This window comes from Perissodus microlepis, chromosome 18 (assembly GCF_051167445.1).
Source record: "Perissodus microlepis isolate ML-2025 ecotype Zambia chromosome 18, ASM5116744v1, whole genome shotgun sequence".
Classification (NCBI taxonomy): Eukaryota; Metazoa; Chordata; class Actinopteri; order Cichliformes; family Cichlidae; genus Perissodus; species Perissodus microlepis.
In genome coordinates this window covers 24,715,936-24,733,296 of record NC_140478.1, presented here as the reverse complement: position 1 = coordinate 24,733,296, position 17,361 = coordinate 24,715,936, and the positions used below count along the sequence as shown (strand labels likewise).

The 17,361-nt window shown below is 41.3% G+C and overlaps 1 protein-coding gene across 5 annotated transcripts in view; it reads left to right on the top strand.

Annotated features, from left to right (window-relative positions):
• Positions 1-60: 60 nt before the first annotated feature.
• The window catches only part of mtcl1 (microtubule crosslinking factor 1), a 77,184-nt gene continuing 59,883 nt past the window's right edge, over positions 61-17,361 (top strand). For all 5 annotated transcript variants that reach the window (XM_084911763.1, XM_084911762.1, XM_084911761.1 and 2 more), the window contains exons 1-3: positions 61-1,447; positions 6,169-6,393; positions 7,112-7,270. In XM_084911763.1, coding sequence (XP_084767889.1) covers positions 614-1,447; positions 6,169-6,393; positions 7,112-7,270 — 1,218 coding nt within the window. In that variant the 5' untranslated portion in view covers positions 61-613. The remainder of the gene's footprint in view (positions 1,448-6,168; positions 6,394-7,111; positions 7,271-17,361) is intronic.

Sequence of the window (17,361 nt, the reverse complement as noted above, 5' to 3'; positions counted from 1 at the left end):
GTGCGTGCCATTAGGACATGCGCACCAGAGCGTGTCAGACCTGGTCCCGCCTGGTCCCGGAGAAAACAAGGGGTGTGCTTGGGTGCTTGTGAAGCAGCGGCGGCGGCGCATGCGCCCAGGAGAATATCACGGGCGTCGTGCCTCGCCGCAGCGATTGCAGATTTTTGATGTCAGATTGGAAGGAGTGAGAAGGGGTGAGAGACACTGGGGTCTAACATACCGAGCCCGGTGGAAAAGAGGAGTGGAAACCCGGAGTGTGTAAGAAGAGAAGAGGCGTGTGTGACTCCGACTTAATCCTTTCTTTCCAACTTGAGTCTTACAAGCCTGTCTGCAGATGCAACCTGTCTGTCATCCCATCCGTCCCAGTAATCCCTGTTTATTGCAGCGTTTCCTCCAAAGGGGACTACAATGACACCCTGCTGAACACGCTCAGGATGGAGTAATCATACAAACACCCAGCGCAGCGCAGGATGCGCATCTCCAACCCGACGACGGAGAAGAAGAAGGTAGAGATACCTGGCTGTTATTCTGCTTTCGCATGTCAGAGATTTTCCGCGGCGCTGTGGATTGATCGTTTCCGTCATCAGCCTTCTGCTGCCGGTGTCGGTGTATAATGGAGAGCTCCAATGGCTCTGGCAGCGACACCAAACCGCAGAACCACCAGTTGGAGAAGAAGCGACTGAACCGAGCGCCTTCACCGGCCAGACCTTTCCTGAAAGACGTGCACACCCGCGGCGCCAAACCACCTGCCATCCTACCGAAATCCCCCAAACTAAGCAAGCAGCAGCAGTCTGCCACAGTGCCCTTAGCCCACCTGAACCGCAGCTCCAGACGCACCCCAGCCGGAGCCAAGGAGAAAGCAGCCACGGCAAAAAGTAACACCAAGTCTGCCGTCGCGAAAAAGCCCACCAAGGTGCCACAGCATGCCGCAACTGAGCCCAAACCCGCCAGCATCAAGCCGGACTGCACCAGCAGTCCGATCCTCGCCAAAGGCAAGAAGGGAAAACTAGCCTCCGGTTCCCCGGGCCCTCTCAGCCATGGATCCCCGATCCGGGTACCGACCGGAGCGCCTCTCGGCCGAGTCAGCCAGACCGACAGCAGCTCAGACCTGTCAGACTGCCCGTCCGAGCCGCTGTCGGATGAGCAGAGGCTGGCACCAGCCGCTAGTAGCGACGCCGAGTCTGGTACCGGCTCCAGTGACCGGGATCAGCTGGGAGCAGAAGCTACCGGATCCACAGCTGCTGCCCCGCCGAGCACAACCGAGGCTTCCGCCGCCAAGGGAAGCAAGTCTCAGGCTCAGCTCGCTCCGGGCTCGCACGGAGAGAAACACAAGCAGGAGAAACCCTCCGCAAGCGCACAATCCAAACTGCCAAGCACCAAGCAAGCAACCGAGGAGGACCTGCAACGGGAAATTGAGGACTTGAGATCGGAAAACGACTACCTCAAGGTATGACAGCCTGATTTCAACAAGTTACAGAAAAATCACCGTTTTTGTGTGTGCATTTTTCCACATTCCATCTAGAGCAGCTATCCAATCAAAATCGGTCCCGTCACAGGACATCTATGGGTTCTTTTTAAGTGTCCTTGAACTTCCACCTGCTCACTAATTGGAAGCATAATTACAATCCTAAGACATTTCCCCATGATGCACAGCTGTCATCCCCACGAAATCCCCGCTCTCCATTCATCATGTCATCACTCGTATTTTTTTAACCTTCCCGGGATTCCCTGCTGGTTTGACCTTTATCAATAGGATTACATTGATAGTGGTTTTTATCCTAGTATGCCCTTTAAAATTTAGGTGTTTCATATTGTTGCTGTCAAATCACCAAAGTCTGTTTTGACAGAAAGTCTCAACATCCATTTTCCACTCTGTTGCATTTGGGGCATACATAAGTACATCTGTGTGTGCGCGTAATGATGCGAACACACTGTAATCAGATGCGGTGCAGATGTTATTTCTGCTATTTCTTAACTTTTTGGAGTTGTGTTCAGAACATAAGTGGATGACAAACGAATGCATGTGTCTGCGGATCTAACCAAGAGTTAGATCTCAGAAACCTCTGTTTTTAAGAGGGTGTACGTATATAATGCTTTGTTTGCAGCTTCAGTGGACCTGTTTATACGCAGAATCCCCCCCCCCCCCCCCCCCCCCCATTAAGTAGGTTATCCACATAATTTGGGGAGGGGGAGGCAAACAGTTAATGCGGCATACACTCTTGCAGCCTTTTTTTTTTTTTTAAATTCAATGTTTATTTGCATGTTACTGATGAGAGTATTATTTCAAAGTTGATCACGCATGTCTGCGTCTCTCTCTGGCTCGGTGGAGACACAAGAGAGTTAATCAGCTTTACTGGCTCCCGCTGTAATGGCTTTATCCCACAGGACTTGATAACAGTCAGATGTCCCATGTGTGCAGGGTTCAAACACCCTCCTGCTTGGCTGTCAGCCTGCCAGCTGGGTCTCTGAGGTCCTTTACAACCCCCCAGCCCCCATGGCCCAAAAATGTATGGGAGCCCTCATCTCCGCTGCATCTTGTCCTCATGGAAAAAATGTTCAACATATTTATTTTTCTTGGGAATTTATTATTTCTGATGGTTTGGCAGTTTTGATTGGGGTGAAGGGAGACAGGGGAGATATAGGGGAGCGATATTTGATAAAAATCTGTCTGTTTATACGGTATTTATATACATGACAACATTACATTACTACCAAAAGACAAAAGAGTTGGGTTTTTTTTATTAGAGCTGCAGTGATTAAGCAAATTAATCAGCGAGTGATCTGATTGTTGTTTTTCAAGCATAAATATGGCGGTTTGCTGTTTTTCTACGCCGTTCAATATTATTTGATTTTGGAAAGTTGACAAGATTAAAAAATATATGTTTTTTAAAACCTTTTTATGAGCTTTTTAAAAAATAAAAATTAATTCAAAGTTAATTATAAAATATATCTGTTATGAGAAGAAGAATAGCTGGAACCTTTTACAGATTATCTTATTATGATGATGATTATTTAATTATCTGACTGGCACTTCTGGAAAGATAGATTACTTGTTTGGTCTATTATTAGTCTATCAAAATTACTTTCAGCCCCATCCATAAGTATTTCAAATGTTTATAAGCATATAAAATGTACCTTTTTTTATATAGTATAAAAATATAGTTATTTTTCTTTAAAAAATGTACTAAAATTTCAACTTTAAGATCATGAAAAATCAGCGTTGTTGCTGTTTGTTTGGTCAGTCAATCAATCAGTTGTCTTATTGTTTTAGTTCCACTGGCTTTTTAAAACTTATATAGAATGAAATTATATATTCATTAATGATCATAAAATTTTCCATCTATTTCGCTTCATGTTAACCTTTATGTAAATCGATTACATTAGTGTTCTGGATTACTGATTTGACAAAGCATGCTAAAAATGATGATAGTCAATGTTTAAATATGTCTCCAGCTTTCTGGATTGAACAATGAATCAATTACAAATAAAATAACTGGCAGGTAAACTGATACGTAAAATCATCTGTTCCAGGTCTTCACTGATCGTGAATAGAGTCCGAACAAACATCTCCAGCTTTCTTAAAGCAGCTGATAATTCAAAATAACCACCCTTCCAAGAGAGGAATAAGTAGTGCCGGTGACCCAGCACGCACACCCTTCATAAACATCAGCGATTATACACCTGCTCCCAGGATGCTGCCTTGCCTCTGACTCTTTTAACCTGGCCATCGATTGGCTCGACCCCGTACGAGGTCATTAGCTGCTTCCTCCGGGGCCCTCCTCGTATAACAATGGACTGTGTGCTTTTCCAATCCAAATGAGGATAGATTTAGTTTTCATTAATTGACATACTCATCCCCTCCCTCTCTTTTTTCTCCGTCCAATTGTCTTTTCATCTAGTGGCGCTTAAGTCCTAGGACGAAACGTCTCGGGGGAAATCTACAGAACAAACTGATTCGTCGAGATGGGAGGAAAACTCAGTGGTCACCAAACAAACCTCAGTAGTGCCTCGGTACTGCAGATAAATCTCCCTTTTTCCAGACTGCGATGTTACGTTGATAGGAGCTGGAGAATATGAATGCATCCAATCCGAAGATAAGATGCTTAGAACCAACTAGTAATGTTACATCATCAGCCCTAATAGTACCTGCATTACTGGAACTCATGTAATCATATAAAAGTATTAGTGTAATCTACCACCGTATATTACCGCAGACTGTATCGCCTTTCTTATATTTTTGTATCACACACCATTTAAAATTGATAGTTTAGGACTAAATTAAGTGTAGCTGTAAAACGTCGTCTTTTTGTAGAGTAATAAGAAGAACCAACAATTTCCGTTTTCATTGATGGTTTTGTCAAGTGTTCCACTTGTGTTTTTATTACTCCAAGACTCTGGTCAACAGAAAAATAAACCAAATTATTTTCTGTGACTATTTTCTAATTGGATATTTCAGCTGTCTTGTCTGAACTTTCTTTTTTTTTTTTTAAGTCCAAGAAGATGAAATCTCTTATTTTGTTCTGAGATGCCGTCTGAGGGGAAAAAATGACTTATTATTAAAATCTAGCTTAAAAAATGCTTTGAAATTTAATAGTATTTTCTTGCTCATCTGAGGCTGAATATTTCGCAATTTTCTTACATGTTGGTGGTTAATATATAGTCAACAAAAATACAATATTTTGAGACGATTAAAAAAAAAAAAATCCCCCATAGTCTTCTGTTTGCCACTGTGTAGGATAAATCTTAAACTCTAGTCCCTCCTCTGGATAATACAATACTGTCAGCATATTGCAGGTTTAATGTGTGTTATATAATGTAGAGGAGCTTAGATCTGTAGTTTTACATTTCAGCGTCATAACTTGTGCCAGATTTATGTATTTATTGCTGTATCGCAGATGTACTCCTATTGGCGTGCATGTTGTCTGGTACTGGTTTAACAAAATGATGCAGAAAAAGAGTTTTAGGTTGGTTTCGAAAGGGTTTGATCATATTGTTTGTCTGCTGGAGTGGCTCTAACTGGTTTACTCGGCACTGTCTGCAGCACATGTAGCAGAACAGCATCACAGCTGAGCAGACAGTCATGCAGAGTCAAGCTGGGTCTTTACAGCAGGCTGCTCACATGCATGCTAAACTGGAAGTTATTGTGTTCCTCGCATCATGGAAATCCTGGGTCCATACACATCTTTTAGGTGAGGACTTTGTATGTTCTCACTCTGCCTGTGTGGGCTCTCTCCAGCTTCTTCCCAAAGACATGCATGCTAGGTTCAGCTAATTAGTTATTCTAAAGTGGTCGTATTTGTGAATATGAGTGCAAATCGTTGTCTGTCTTGATGTGTTAGTCTTGCAATACAATGGCAATCTGTCCAGGAGCCCCATCACAGGTGGGATAGCTCCACTCCGACCCTGAATAGGATAAGTGATTAAGAAAATAATGGATACAATTTGGAATCAGTGTAAGAGGATTTTTGAGGAATTGGAATTATCTGCAAAAACGTTTTCACCAATAAAAACATCGATATAACTGTAGAGCATCTGAAACAGATTATTTTGTCTGTCAGAATTTTTTTTTTTTAGAAACTCAGGAGTACGTCTAACTTTCCAATTCAGCATTGCAGTTGTGCTGGAGCCTGTTCCAGCTGTCACAGGGTGTGAGACGGGGTACACCCTGGATACATCACCAGCCTGTACGCATAGAGACAAACAAACATTCACATGCATGGCCAATTTAGAATCACCATGCATGTCTTTGGATTGGGGGAGGAAGCGGGAGTACCCAGGGAGAACATGCATGCTCCACGCAAAAAGCCCCAGCTGGCCTGAGCTGGATCCTAACTCAGGACCTTCTTGCTGTGAGGTGTTGGTGCTAGCCACCAAACCACCATGCCAGTCCCATAACAAACCATGAGAGGCATTTTTGTTTTTTTCTCTTAAGTAACCAGATTATAATTTCTGGAAAGAAACATTAAGGCAATTTTTTTTCTTTCAAAGTGATTTTTGGTGCTTTTTGGCATTTTAATTCAGTAAAAGCAAGCATCTGGTAAATGGTGAATGGATCGGTATTCATATAGCGTTTTTCTGCTTTTCTACTCTAAATGAACACTCAAATCATATCAGTATTATTGATGTGCATTATTAACATAGTCGGCCTCTGTTTTCCGTCTTTCTCAGGATGAAGTGGACGAGCTGCGGGCTGAGATGGAGGAGGTGCGCGACAGCTATCTGGAGGAGGAGGTCTACCAGGTACAGGAGCTGCGGAGGGAACTGGACCGCTCTAATAAAAACTGCCGAATCCTGCAATACCGCCTGCGAAAGGCAGAGCAGAAGAGCCTACGGGTTGCTCAGACCGGACACGTGGACGGAGAGCTGCTGCGTAGTCTGGAGCAGGATCTGAAGGTCTGCGAGCTTGTCTGTGTATTTGTCAGTGACCGCAGTAACACCTGTCATCACTCAACACTTTTACACTGACATTTTGTCATGCCAAAGTATTGCATGTGTTCACACATAACGCCAAAGTTATGAAGAATCCTAAAATCAGGGATTTTTATCTTTAGGATAATTAATAATCTGATCTGTAAGTTTATTCACAGCATCTTTTCAGTGTGGCAGCATTATGACTCTAAGCCAGTCTTTCTTTTTCTGGCATTTTAAAATTTGGGAAACTGAAAAAAAGTTCAATCCTCAAGCTCTATATTTTTAATCAATCAATAGCAATAAAAAAGCACAACATTTAATTTTACTTAAAGGTCAGTGTTTGTTTTACCAAAAAACCCCATATACCCTAGCTTAGCTTCGCTTCATTATTTTCACAGTGGACCTGCACCTCCCTAGGAGGTGAGAACTGAGTCTAAGAAGTCCAAGTGGAAACTGAAATAGTTCAATGATTGATAGTGTCACAAGAATGATTTAAGAGAGAAACTAATAATCATTGTCATTATCAACTAATCTGTCAGTTTAATAGTAGTAATGATAAAGAAAGTTTTTCCTATAGGGCAGCAAATTATATAATAAAACGTGTGTGGATGTGTTAGGATGTAAGTCAGTAGAGGAGTACCTTAATCAACATATTAACACGTGCATTATGTTTGAACCTTTTGGGACCGTGTGAGCTTAGGTGGCCAAAGATGTATCGGTACGTTTGCACAACGAGCTGGAGATCGTGGAGGACAAACGCAGCAGAGCTGAGGACGAGAACGAGCTGCTCAGACAAAAGATCATCGAGGTGGAGATCGCCAAACAGGCACTGGCCAACGAGCTGGAGAGGACCAAAGAGGTCAGAGAATAACAATGCAGTAGTTGAGAGTTTAGTTTGTGGCTTTGCTGTAAATTAACAGCCTGTAAATATGGATTTCCACATATAAACAAGGAGGAATTTTGGTTAATGTGACCATGTTTGAGATGAATGGTGATCAGTGACCTGATCAGCAGGAGGGTCACTGCAGTCAAATTTTGCCTTTAAGTGCAGAATCTTTTCTCACTCGCATCAGGCTGTGTGAACACGTTACTTTCGCTGTATTACTCAAAAATAAGGCCAAAAAGCCCCTCCCACTCACAGCTCAGGTGTGTGAACAAGTTGTTTCCCATAAATGTGTGTTAGGAAAGAGGTTCAGCAACTTCTTTTAGCCAACATTCATAACAATAAACAATGAAAGAGCTCGTCAAAACCAGATGTCTTGCTTCTCGTACTCGTGCTTCTCTTAGTTTAGACATTTTGACCTCGATGGCATTTTCCACTACACGGTTTGGCACATAATGAATGGCTACATCCCAAGAAGCAGTACATAACATTTTGTTCTAGACGTTATGAGCTTCAGACGAACTAAACTGAAGGTATGCGATAGCTACGAAGTCAGAGAGGAAATTCCAAGTAATGTCTGAGCTCTGTTTTTCTAGTTTAGTGGTGAATCTGAATCATGGAAAGTCATGCTTCTTTAGGTGCTATGAAGTACACTCCCACTTTAACTGCAGTGTACCCACACTCCCAATTTACCCATGTTCTTTAAACATTTAAATTTTGTGTTTTTGCTGCTGTATCAGTATAATTTAGGCTTTTGTTATACTTCAATATCACTGTTTACTGCATCTGTGAAGTAAGGCCGTCTCACAGGTAACGAGATGAGCAGAAGCTATTCTCAGTGCTGCTCAGCTTCAGTTGCTTAGACTAATCGATTCTGACAACAGGAGGTAACATGCCATCTGCCAACAAAGGAAAAACTAGGCTAATACCACACCGGTCAGTCTGGAGATGTGGCTTTCTTTTGGCAGCAGGATGACGCTGTTACTCGTTTCCTGTCGTTATGTGCGCTGCTGAAGATGCTTTGATTTTAAGCTCATGCCACATTGTCTCCATAAGACTTTGCATGCTTCTGCGTACCCTTCAGAAAGGTCTACCACTGGTTCAGAATCTATATTCTAAAGATGTTTCTGACCTTAACTGTCAGTGATCGAAACATCGCTGTTTTCAAAGACAGCTTATCAGGAACTGACTGAGAGGCAGAATTCATGTCTACTATGGATGTGCTAATGCAGTCAACGCAACTCTTGTTGCTGTAATCCTGATAACCTTTTAAAAGAAAGTTATTGGGAAAGAGCGAGAGTGCAGTGTGAGGAAGCTGCACATTGTTCTTTTGACATTTTTCAGATGTCTGTAATGCGGGGCGTGCTGTGTAACTCTGTAACTGTGGCTCGGTGCAGTTTTATGCAGCTCGGTGCTCGGTGGTGGTGGGACGATGCATACATTTATGAGCATAAGATGACACAGACTGTCTTGTTCAAAGAGGAGGAGTGGAGGGAGTAGTAAGTAGAAAGGCTGAGACAGCGGCTGCTCCAAATGATTTTTTGTGTTTTCCTCCAAGCTTTGTCCCAGAAAAACATAAACCGTCTCTGGCTCTTTTATAATACAGCACCCCCAAATGTGTTCAGAGTTGGTCCACATTTCTTTGTCCGTGGGCTCGCATAAAGTCTTTTGATTGCTTTAAAATTCAGGATAACCATTTCAGGAAATTATTAGAGTGTTTACACGCAATTTATTTGGCGATCAGCTTCAGCAACTGAATCTAAGAAACTGCCCTTTGCTCTCAGAGCTGCTCAGTCACAGAGATAACATCGGTCATAGATAGGAAAGGAGCAACACACTTACTGATAAGAATGCAGCTCAACTGGATTGAGGAGTACTTCATTTCCTTTTCAGATTTAATTACACCTTGTAAACCATGACTCAGGTGTACCGTGACACAATTTACAGACGAAAAGGGAAGCACATAATCCAGCACTGCTTTGAGTTTTGTTCTAGTTTGTATGAGTCAGCCCCATAAATTTTCTTAGGATATCTTTTCAGCTCCTTTATCACTAGTGTTGAATGCTAACATACACTTTAAATGCAGATGAGCACCACTGCATGAACAAAGCACCTTAACGTGGGCTTCTCAAATAAAATCATACTGCCGATCAAAAAAAAACCCAGTTCAGCTCAAGTTCATTATAACCATCTATTCAAAAGAACTCTTCAGAAATTAAGAGTTAGATTTAAATTTTTATACACATAAAATTTACTTTAAATAAGAGCAGAGATGGCTAATCCAAAGAGCATTGGTTGGATCCCTGCCTCCTCCAGCCTGTGTATTTAAGTATCCTTGGTAAAGATAGTGAACCGCAAGTTGCCTCTGATGTGTCCATTGGTGTGTGAGTCTGTGTGAATGTTATATAAGTACCGGTCCCTTTACCGTTTCTATCAATACTTTGATCTGTTACATTAAGCATCTTTTAGTAACCATACAAGTATTTATGAAAGCAGGAGTTGCTGGACTGATCTTAAAACACCAAAGTTACACAATAGTACAAACAAACCAACCAGTCGAGACTAACAACTCCCATTTTTTGTGGGACCTAAGAAATCGCATTTTATATTAATTTATCTACTTTAATTAAAGTTTTTGTGCTTGCGTAAAAGATACTGAGATGTATTGTGTAATCTGAGAGTAAACATCTTTGTTTCTGTACCTGAATTTGGCTTTTATACAAGGCGATCACGTTTCCCTAAAAACCTCTAGTGAAACACAAACATTGATATAATATTCTGTGTGTAAAATGACATGTTAAAAATCAAAATCAACTGTTTTCTTCCTCACTCTGTGTGTGTACATTTAACAGCTTAAAATCCAGCCATCAGTAAATGTTATCTTATTTGCCAATAGTTATTCTGATGTTGGGCATATGTTATATTTATACACATTAATCCTCAATTTGTTTTGAAAAAGTATTATGAAAAAAAATCAGTTTGAATTTTTTCACTGCATTGCTAAAGGTCGGCTAATCTCCAACAGTTTGTGCATCTCTGCCCTTTAAAACCCAAGTCCTCATGTCCCTGCGCCTGTTCTTGGCTATTGGAGGCTGCACAATGTGACGCTGGCCCAGAGATTGGCACCCCAGCATGGATTAATCCAACAAGAAGGGCTGTTATAAAACGGCCTGGCGTGTTTCCGTACGCTCAGATGGGAGGGGAGAGCGAGGGAGAAAAAGACAGAGAGGTATGGGATGGCTGTAAGCAGACGGCCATAGGCCACGTGTGCGTGCGCTATAACAACAGCTTTCGGCCCTGATATCAAACAGTTTAGCAGAGCTGCCCGACGGGATCTTCTTCACTTTAAATGATGGTCTCGTTGCTGGTCAGCACAAAGGCAAACAGTGATCAGTTGGGAGATTTTTCATTCTGACATTTGAAGAAAGGCCCACTGATGTGTGTAATGAAATGGAACTAATGAAATGCCAACACGCAGAACACGAGCATCAGGTGATTTATTTGCAGGTCCCGCTTCGCTGTGATAAACTCATCTTTCATTACGGCCAAAGGATAATCCTTTGTGCGGTGGTTTTCCCCCTCAGTGACTCCCAGGTATGTTGCGCGTCAGATATTTTCATATTGAAGCATTAACTTGACATCAGATGTCAAGAAAGCAGTGATCAATAAAGTCTCATTGAGGGTTATGCTGATAAGATGAGGCTCCTTTTGGAGTAGGCAGAGAGCATTTAAGTGTGATTTCGTAGTGTTTGTTCTGCTGAAGGAGTTCTAATAAAAGCCGTTCACAGTATCTGTGGATTATTCATCTTCTTAATGAATTTGAGTAGAGGACATATCTAAAAAGGAAGGTGACCAAATAAAGGCACTATTAGTGGGTCCTACTATATTAATTTTGATTTAATCGAGTCATAGCGAAGCCCTAAAAAAGACAGACTATATCTGGAACTAAGAATCTCTAATCACTTGATACCAGACCCTGATGTGATGTTTCAAGAAAGCCTTTCTGGTCTGTCAGACAGCCCAAATTAATTTCACACTGGCCACTTTCTTTTTTTTCAGTCTAATTGATTATTGCATCTGAGATTTTGGCTCCAGTGATGTAATATTAATATGGCTAAAAGTGATAAATATCTCAGACACTTGTCTTCCTTAACAGCTAGCTTATCTCTTCGCAAATGTTTGAGAAGCTCTGTGAGTGTAAACATCTGTCATTATTTTGTTACTCTTTTTTTCTTTAATAAAGAAAAACCTCTGCTGAGGATCATTTGAGATTGAAAGCTGCCATTTTTGGGAAGTGGAAAAGGGTATGTCACCTGAAATATACATTAAAACGAAGAGCGTGTGCAGGCAGAATGTACTCGAGTGAAATTGTTTACATGATGCAATCTGTTCGATGAGGGTTGTATTCCAAAGGCTGATTTGCTTCAAGTGCTTGTGGATGCATAGAGTCGTCACCTGTGCTCATTAGCAAGCTTCTGTTTTGTGTGTTTTTGGGGGGTTTGTTTAATCTTTGCAAAGCGATGGTGTGTTTTTCCTTTTATTGCCTTGTTTCATGTGCAGGTTGCAGTGGAGACGAATCAAAAATTTGCAAATGATGAACTGATTTGATGTGCATTATCAGTTTAACTACTAACTAACTGCAACACAACTCTGCTGGTTTTTAACTATGAAAGAGCCACAATAACTGGGTTCACTTATGCAGAACCAAAAATAAAGACTGAAGGTGTCTACGAGAGAAGTTCCAACCTTTCAGTTGTTTTGTTGCTGTGTTTTCCCCACTACAAAGATTTCAGAGGGAAATGCCTGCATTCTTAATAAGTCGCATCAACAGTATCTGAGCCAGAGTCACCACAGACATTTGTTTCATGTCAGAGCTGCTGCATCGTTCCCCCCCTTCCTTGGCGGAAAAAGCGGTGGCTTTGAAGAAGCATCTCCTGATCCTTCTGTTCTCCTTGTTTCTCCACACCTCTCTCTTTCACATCTCCCCCCTCTCCTCTCCTCTGCTGTGGTTCCCCTGTTGGAGGAGTGTAAAGGAATCTCATTGACCTAGTTAGTATCTTGTGTCTGACTCCACCAATAGGAAGGAGAACAGGCGTGAGGAGAGGAGCAGCGTAGGGACTCAAAATTTGCTGCAGTGACACACATCCATATAAAGCTTATCATCGCGCAGCCACTGTGCAGTTTGCTCAATGTGCAGAAATTCTTTGTAGACGTAATTGAGAGGAGGACGCCATTACTTGCACATTTCTGCAGTTTTCAGGTGGAAACCACATCTTCAGCTCCGATTTAATGAGAACGGCATTAGAATAACACCATAAACGCACGTCTGAAATCAAAGCTTTTTATTTTACAACAGTAATGTGTATCATGAATGCCTAAACTATGGAGTAGTAAATCATTTTAGAGGAAATAATATTGTTACCCTATAGGCAAGCTATCGGAGACCCAAAGCAAGTAATGGAAAATCGACAAGCGCATGAAACCCTGGAGTCATGTGTTACAACTCTGAGGCGTTTGGCCTTTGAAGTTAAAACCCTTGCAAGATGGAATTTCTCCTTTTCTATTTATTTATTTATTTTTCATGCACGCCGTCGTGTTGCTCAAACGTTTCAATTTGCAGTCGTATCCAAGTCGTCGTTTTATAATCAGAAAACATCCCGAAGCATTCGCCGTTCCAGCATGAAAGTGTGTCTTTAAATGTCTTCAGACACATGAAGGGGCATTTGAAAGAAATTCAAAAACATATTTGTCGCCATCCTAAGCGCAGTCTTCAGAAATCGTGAGCCTTGGCATGTAGTTCACATCTGATTTGCATTTAAAGTGCTCTTACAGGCATCAAAGCTGGTAAAATACTTTATCTAAAACAGTTGATATTTGATGATGAAATTAAACTAAATGTATCCTGAGTTTTTCGTAATGTCTATAAAATGAAATCTGTATTTATGGAAGCTACCTGGCAACTAGCCATGGCTGGCTGAAAATTCAGATGTTTCCACCTTTTTTGGGTGCCATCATTTGATGTTTATAGTTGAAAATGGGGAAAAATCTCTATAAAGGCAAAGCTAATCTTGCATCTGTGCTTTGAGCTGGTAAGTTAACCCTGGCCCAGTTGGGTGTTTTTGGAGAATGAATATTTAATGTGCTGCGAGATGATTAAGTAAATTAACTATACAAGGGGGGAAAAAAATGAAAACAACAAGTCCAAGACAGAGCAGTGGTGCAACAGAAACGTGGCTGAGATACAGGTGCAGCGGTTTAATACAGTTTAAATATAACAAAACATCTGAAAATGCAAATAAAGCCAGTGTCCTGAAAACATCACCTCATTGTCTCACAGTATTTTGTTCAGCTTAACCCAGATCTGAAAGCAGGAGAAATCCAAGGTTGGTATCATGGATGCTTCTCTTCTTCACTGTAACAAATGGTATTAGCAGTTATATTTAGGGTGTTTGACAGCAGCTTGGCAGGCTGTAACTCAGGCTGATTCATTGTGTTGCTCACCTCTCCTCCAAACACAAGGAACAGACAAGCCATCAGGAAAATAGAGCTCCCACTAGTATGTTGGGGGCCATCGCCTTGAGTGAAATATAGTCAGAAAAAACTGTTCTGGCCTCGCCTAAGGGTATGAAGAGAGACGATGTCAGTTCTGATCTACATTATCCTGCTGAATTGTTTTGGATGCTTCCAGACTATAAAGATTTTTGCTAAAAAAAATAATAATGATAAGGCGATAATCCTGTTAAGGCTCCAGTAATCCATATTTTCACAATAACAAATAATATATAATGACTGCATGTAATGCAAAGTGGGTCACTGGTAACTAAATTCAGACATTTTCGTACTAAGTTTGACTCTTGTAATCCTGTAACGATCATGTGAGAACGTTTTAACTTTGTTTTGATTCTGCAAACAATTCTCCCACCCACAGCCTGAATAAAACAATAAATACAACTGTAGTGTATCACAAGCCTATTTCATGTATAAATAAAAAATTATCCCTTGACACCCATCTGCCGTTTTCTAACAGCTCTGTTGTCTGGAAGAGCAAACGGGTAAATTTCTTCTGGTGCGTAGTGACCAAAACAATGAACTAATGCAGCTTAAAGTTATATGTAGATGAGCTAATATTCTTACTAGGTCTAAAAATTTCCAGATGTTTGAGCTTGAGAGCAGAAAAAGGCATATAGAGTGACCCTGATGAAGCAGGAACTCTTGCCATAAGGCATTACAAGGAGATGATCTATGGTGGCCCAGTGTTACATCTTATCAGGTAGCTTACAGCAACTCTGTGCTGGCCAGTTTCCATTTCTTTTACTCCAAAATAAGCCCAGTTACATGTTCCGTGCACAACGGCAGTCGTACTGTCAAAAGCTGCTTGTAGCCATGTTTATAGATCAGGCTACAGGGACTGTGTGGAGTCAGTGAGCTTCGCTGTAGTCTAAAAAAGTTAATTTGATGAGGCAGCGGTCAGAGATCGCCTGAGTCACAGAGCGCTGTCACCATGTCCTCACCGACAGCAGCAACAGGGCGAGACAAGGCTGCATCAACATAAATGTAAAATACAAGAGACTAAAGTGACTTATGGGAGGATTGTGCAGCACTCCTGCTTCAGAAGAACACGTCTACTGTCAGGGAAAAGACGAGTATATTATTTAGCGCGACACTTGTGCAAGACATTAAGCTCTGTTCTGGCCTTTAACTAGAATCTGTTTCCAGAATGAGTACAAAGGCACATAGAGATGCAATCATATCCAAAAAATGTTTTCCTTATTTTCCTTGTTGTTATATAACATGTAACATTTCGAAGAATGTGTTGGCTTTTAACATTTCCAGTAAAGCCAGAGAAGCATTATCATTCATTAGGAGTCCTATTTCTGGCACTGGATGAATATAAATTCAATAATAACACATCTTTTAACTTGTCCAGTTCTCTGTAAACTCCTTGGGGAAATACCTGGCTGAAATATCTAGTTGATAAATACTTCAATATGTACTTTATACAGTGAGTCTTTCATAGTGTTTTTCACAGAAAACAGCTGCCTGCCACAGCTGAGAGCACTGAAAGTGACCAGAACAGTAAAGCTAGGAGTTTTATAACTAACATGATAATTTAAGGTTCCTGATTATTCTGTGTGCTCATCACTCCCTGCAAAATCTTAATTATTCTACATGAAAGGCTTAGTGTTTTAAAAAAAAAAAATGGCACTATGAATATTAAAAATGCAACTCAGGATATTGCATATGCACAGAAAATATACGGCTACTTTCATAAATAGAATAGCTTGTTTCTTTCCAAAAAGAGTTCGATGCACATTTTGATGTACACATTTTTCATCAAGATAGACTCCAATAGAATCACAAAGCTGTTTATGTTTATGAGACTGGGAAAGAAAACAGAGGCTGTCACTGCTTCCTCTCCGAGGTTATATGTTGCACGCAAACAGTCATAAGCAAATAATGACTTCGGTGATATGGACAGAGACCTGCTGCATAGCTTGTTAAGACTGAGGAAGACTAAATCAGAAAGCTGTGAAATCTTGGTGACTTATCCCTCCTTTAATTACCTCTTCTATTTTCTTTCAATCCCCTCTTTGTTAAGTACCTAGGGGGTTTTAGTGTAGCTTCCTCGCCCTCCTTTGCTGGCCTTGAATTTCGCTGCACTAATGATGACCTGGAGAAGAACATCATCACCGTTTGACTATACCAACACATAACGAAGGTCGAGGTATTGTAGTTTCTAGAGAGCTACTGCAAGCCTGTCGTTTCCATGTCATGCTGTGATATTCAGTACTAGATGAAGTTTTTTTTGAAGCTTCAAACTGCTCTTTAAGCTATCAGCAGTTCACATGATAATGCACATTGCCTGTGAACAACCATCTGAGATAGAGCCAAACCAGTGATGATTTTCATTCTTTTTATGCTTAATTAAGTGTGATTCAGACATAGATGTTTATAGTGATAGGAACGGATATACTGACCGCTAGGCTTCCATTTTAAGTGAACGCAAATGTATGAATACTTTGCCTTTAAAATACCAATTTCAGGGAGTTTGTAGTGCGTTGATGCTTAGATAACATGGATAACATTAGTTTTTTGAGACTTAAAGTTAGAGATATACCCCAATTACCAATATATCTCCAATAACCTAATATTGGCTGATGAATTAGCTGGCTCACGTGGTTGGTTTTAAAGTACAGCCCTGGAGTTGCAAAATGTTACAGGTTATGAGTGTAAACTACAATATTTAGAAATCAAACACTGGTTAACCTTTAATTAAATAAGCGTATCAATGCCTTAGACTCCCTCTAAGGAAACTGAGAAAAGGCAAAGCTCCAGCCCAGCTGAGGGAGGAAGGCGGTCATCCCATAAGAATCAGTTAAAAGCTCCATTTCAGGAGCTGTGACATGACACAAACAAACACAACCCCCCGACTTAAACCATCATCTGGGCTAATAACAAGTCCGGGTAACAACTCTGTAGATTACTGCACTCCTTGGCCGCCACCTGAGCTCAGACTTCGTTATCTTGTACAACGTCCTGTGGCAGCTTGGTAGTCTGCTGGGATTTCATAATAGTTCAGTATTTCACCTCTCACTTTGCTCCTTTATTGGTTCCCCTCCTAACATTTTCTGGCCACGAAGCTCCCATGTGGGCAGAGGCGAAAGCCCCTCCTTCTTATTACCAACCTTTTGTGAACCTTTTGATGCACACAAGGGCACAGTGAAGTGCTGGGTGGTGGAAAAGTGGCGCGGGGGTGAGGCCGACCTCATTATCAGCCAGCTGGACACTCGTACGCATCGTTTTGACCCTCACCCCCCCTAACCTACACCCTCCTTCAACTGTGCGCTCATTCAGGCTCCTTCCATAGATTATAATAGTGCTCTGTTGTATGCTGTGTTTATGGTTCCTATTAGTGAGCAGAGGAGACATGGCTGATGCCTGAGGGAAAGCTCCAGATAAACAGACACAAGTTTATGATCATGGGGTTGTAAGGTTTTTATTTATCCTTGCTTTGTTACCATAGACACATGCTTGATGGTAACAGAACGAGGAGTCAGAGTCTTGAA